We start from the raw sequence: 4,365 nt of genomic DNA, 5'->3' as shown, positions 1-4,365 counted from the left end.
CTTTATTACCTATTCAGGTTGTAAATCATTTTTTAAAAAAGTAACTAAGTAACTAATTACTTATGAAAATAAGTAATCAGTAAAGTAACATGATTACTTTTTGGGGGAAGAAATCAGTAATTAGTTACTGATTACTTTTTTCAAGTAACTTGACCAACACTGTTTAGAAGTAATCATATTTTCACTGTCAAAACCTTGTTGATTGGCAGAAGTTGTGGCAGCAATTTTTTAGCAGTTAATGCAAAAAGAGCTGAAAGTCTACACTTCATATCACACAGCACAGTCACATCTTGTCTGATTTCAAATCCACTGTAGTGCCGTACAGAGGCAAAATTACATAAATATCTTTTGTCTTTCACCCTCCAAATGGCCATTGTCATTTTCAAAATACAGGCATGTGCTGGTTTTCGTCATTGCAGCAGTGGAAAAGGTGGTATTATCCACAAGATACATGTTGCATATAATATGGTGTGTAAGTCAAGCCCTGTTACTGAATTGTAGCATGTGCTATATATGGACTGTAAGAGCTCCATACTGTTGCTTCATATCTTTTTCAAAATATTTGTAGTTTAAACTGGATGGTTTTGGTTGCTGCAGTGACAGGATATGGTGTGTCCAGTTTAGGTCAGCATGTTATTGCTGCAGTTTTGCTCTCAGGCTCTATGCTGATAATGTGATTGAAATCTATGAATATTTTTCACTTAAAACTACAAATGACCACCTAATGGAGGTGCTAGAGGAAAACCTATGGCATCTGCAAAATGCTCCTTATCTGGTTAGTAGCTTCTTATCACACTGCAGTGTGGACAAAAGTACACTCTGCTAAGCTAAAATAAATAAATAAATAATGTTAAATACATAAATGAGAATGTACAGTGAGTTGGTGGCTACACTTGTGACAAATCTTTTCCACCAAAACAGAGCCAGTAGATTATAGTATGGCAGTGTAAGTGTTCGAGGCATTTCACATATTGACTTAGTTTTACCACTGTACCATCAGGGAGACATCTAATCTATTCAAATGAATTATGCAGCACGATAACAACTAAAAAACATACAGCCAGAATCTTAAGGAACTACAGTGACAAGAAGAACAAGGCGTCCTGCAACAGATGGCATGGATAGTTGCTGATCTCAGTATCATGGACATGAGAAGACAGAAGATGTTGAGGCAGTCTAAATCAGCAAAGAAACTGTGGTAAGTTCCCCAAGAAGCCTGAAAAATCCTGTCTGCCAAAAACATTGTACATTCATTTTTTAATTTTTCTTTTTATGTTTATCATATTTTGTATTAAATTAATTGATCAATTCAAGCTAATTATTAGAGGTTTTTTACTCCTCCTGAGAAACAGCCTATCGGACACACAAATCACAAAGATTTTTTTCCTCGGTTCTCAGGAGGATATTTCTTCGTACTACCTAAAATACAAAGTACTGTGCTCAAATGACTATAGTCTTTGTCTTAGAAAGCACGCTGCTTAATCATGTAGTAGTAAGAAAAGGCACCTCAAATGCCCTGCAAGGTGTGACTGCTGATCCATGAGCTAAACCAAGATTTAACAAAGCTGAGTGCGTTGATGAAGTAGGACAGGACTGCTGACTTCTTTTCTGTCTACTTAGTTGGAACAAAGGGCTTTTGTAATGCTTCATCACTCTTGAAAAAGGCATGGTTGAGGTAGAGCTGCAAGCCACCATCAGTATCTTACACCAACTGAATTATGTGACAACTGCTTTGGGATACTTGCTCTAAGTATTCCTCCCCCCACATCAGAAAATGGGCCCGTGATTCCTCAGGAGAACCATGGTAGGCAACTGCATGCTTTCTGAACAATTCAGCTATGTGGGACCCTGGAGGGCCAAGCCCAGATTTAGTCAGACCTGCCATAGCCACACAGCAGTAGGTTGTCAAGACAGTCAGATAACAGTCAGAATTATGTTGGTGTGTCCTTTCCTTTTCTTTAATGAGAAATCCGAGCTTCTCGCCTGTGGCAACAAACCTTGTCATACAGAGTCGATTAAATAAATATAATACTCAAAATAACCAAAAAAACCATGTGAATTTGGTTTACATGCCATTCTAGTACCGAAGCATGACGATTGGTGTGGCAAATGAATTGTGCTGCTGCAATTATTTGTGTTTTTCTCCTTCATTTATTCATTATGTGAATATGTTTTTAATCCCTCTGTTGTATTTTCACTATTTGCCTCGTAAGACCCATAAATAAGTGTAGTTCCTGTGTAATGGACTACTTGCACTAACACTTCCGCGTTCTATGTAGTCCTGCCCCAGTGCTTCCGGTGCGGTTAAACCATGGCGACGTTCTACACTCGCTGCCTACAAGAGCTCCCAAAATTGAACATCACCGATGTTCATCGGATTTGCAGAGTGACGACTACCCCCGCCAGCAAATTAGATAAAGGATTTAAGTTATATGCTGCATCATATATACACAACTACGAAGGTAAGAAAACGTAAATTAACCGACAAAGAAACGCTAGCTAACGTCAAATGCAAACACTACGTTACTCCGCTATGTCCTTCATTTGATGTCAGTTCTCTACATTACATGTTTTCTTAAACGGTGTTTTATGTCGTCCTAAACTATAGTTGAGGTTTTCTTAACTAATGTCACTTTTGTAGTTAGACACTGTTATAATGGCGTTAGGTAGTTGGCTAACTATGGAGGTAGTTAACTACCTAATGCTACTCTTGCTAAGTGTAAAATATATATGTTTAAGACATGCTGAAATGAGTAATACAGAAATAATGCTAATGGTACTTGTATCTTTATTCAGTGTCCAATAAAGACAGGTTGTCAGGGGAGGTCGGTGTGAGAGCCCTGTGCTACAGGTCAATGAGGAAGAGTGAGGCACCACACAGACTAAGTGTAGGCAGGAAGCTGTGTAAAGTTGTTAATCCCCGTTCAGTGGGGTTCAGTTCATTTAAGCATTAGTTAAGTTCATTCCTAAAGGCCCATCAACTTGAATGTTTTCCTTGTCTCCCTGCTTTATCACTCCTAATTTGACTAGTCAGATAGTTAAATCAACGTGTGTTTGGGTGATCAGAAACATTTGACAACAAGTTAATACTGCAAATATACACAATCTAAGTTATTACAGTTATCAAGCATGGTTAAGTTGTTTTAATAGGGAGAGAAGGAAACACTAAGCATTCAGGAGGGTGCGTAACCATAACACTGAACTATGTTCCTGTTCGGCTCTTCCATGAAGATGTTACATTTTTAATTTTCGTTCTTTCTTCTTAGATTAAGCTTCTGGATTCATCGCCGGTGATACTGACACATAGTCAGTGCTCCTGTGTGGCAGGCGCTGTTATGTGCAATCACACAGTGGCATTGCTCTTCCAAACAGCACACTACTCACAACTCAGAGTGCCGGTTGTCCCCCCTGTGCATAGCTGCACGGAATCTGAACAGCAATGGCACAAGCCACGGACAGTGGTAATTTAAATGAGGTTAAAGTTTTTGAATTAGTCCATGTTTACATATGAACAGCAACACCATCCATAGTAAATGTGTCTTCTGTTAGGGTGTGAGGCCAGGACCCATCAACTCCATGATCTTCACTAAGCCGGTACCAAATAGGATGGCCCAGACTGGAGTACGGTAATTACATTTGTAAAATTTGGTTTCACGTGTTACAAATGTATGTTGCTATTTTTTTCATACATACATGTGTCAGAATAGGTATTAATTTACATACAACATTACACTTTCTGAAGACGGCTAACTCAGTCATGTACATATACATCCCAGTCTCTAACTTATGCACCACTGTTTTACACCTTTTAGTTTTTAGTTTAGTTGTTGTTCAGTATAACAACCTTCTTCCTTACATTATTGTCATTGATGTTTTCTTTAGGAGTGGCTTCTACAGAGGCATGGTGGGTCCGTTACCAGATCCCTGCTTGTTCAGAATAACGGAGGCATATGCAAAATTTAATATTGAGGACAGGCCACTTGTGACCACAATGAACATGAGACCTGACAAGCCCCTTGTGGAAAGTGCCTTTGGGCTGGTGCAGGAGGGCAGTGTTCTGTCATATCAGCAGCCGGTTTTGACAACCCGGTACATCACACTACACCGCGATGCACCACCAACACCGCACTTGCCTCTGGAGGGGTATGACATCTTGCCATCAGATTGTGTGTTTGTGTGCTCAGAAGAAGAGCTTCTGCATCTGAAAAGCTTGTCTGTAACTCTGGAAATGGCTCACAAAATAGAGGAAGCTACACGTGAGCAAAGCTCTTCGTCTGAGTGGCATCAGCTCCGCAGGCCCAGAGTGACTGCCTCTAGGTTTCGGGAGGTGTGTCACGTCAGAGGCCAGAGCTCGGCCGAGTCACT

At 39.9% G+C, this 4,365-nt stretch overlaps 1 protein-coding gene across 2 annotated transcripts in view; it reads left to right on the top strand.

Moving 5' to 3' along the window:
- Positions 1 to 2,246: 2,246 nt before the first annotated feature.
- LOC146719077 (uncharacterized) overlaps positions 2,247 to 4,365 on the top strand; it is a 2,753-nt gene continuing 634 nt past the window's right edge. Inside the window, exons 1-5 of one of the 2 annotated variants that reach the window (XM_085460108.1) lie at positions 2,247 to 2,462; positions 2,797 to 2,888; positions 3,267 to 3,461; positions 3,550 to 3,626; positions 3,883 to 4,365. The exon at positions 3,883 to 4,365 is cut by the window's right edge and continues 634 nt beyond it. In XM_085460108.1, the coding sequence (XP_085316234.1) occupies positions 2,312 to 2,462; positions 2,797 to 2,888; positions 3,267 to 3,461; positions 3,550 to 3,626; positions 3,883 to 4,365 (998 nt within the window). In that variant the 5' untranslated portion in view covers positions 2,247 to 2,311. The remainder of the gene's footprint in view (positions 2,463 to 2,796; positions 2,889 to 3,266; positions 3,462 to 3,549; positions 3,627 to 3,882) is intronic. The other variant, XM_085460116.1, reaches the window with a different exon arrangement.

The sequence above is a fragment of the Copadichromis virginalis genome, linkage group LG1, assembly GCF_057382275.1.
Source record: "Copadichromis virginalis isolate Kocher_CV1m ecotype Utaka linkage group LG1, C_Virginalis_male_GT1.1, whole genome shotgun sequence".
Taxonomy (NCBI): domain Eukaryota; kingdom Metazoa; phylum Chordata; class Actinopteri; order Cichliformes; family Cichlidae; genus Copadichromis; species Copadichromis virginalis.
This window is presented reverse-complemented; position numbering and strand designations above follow the sequence as displayed.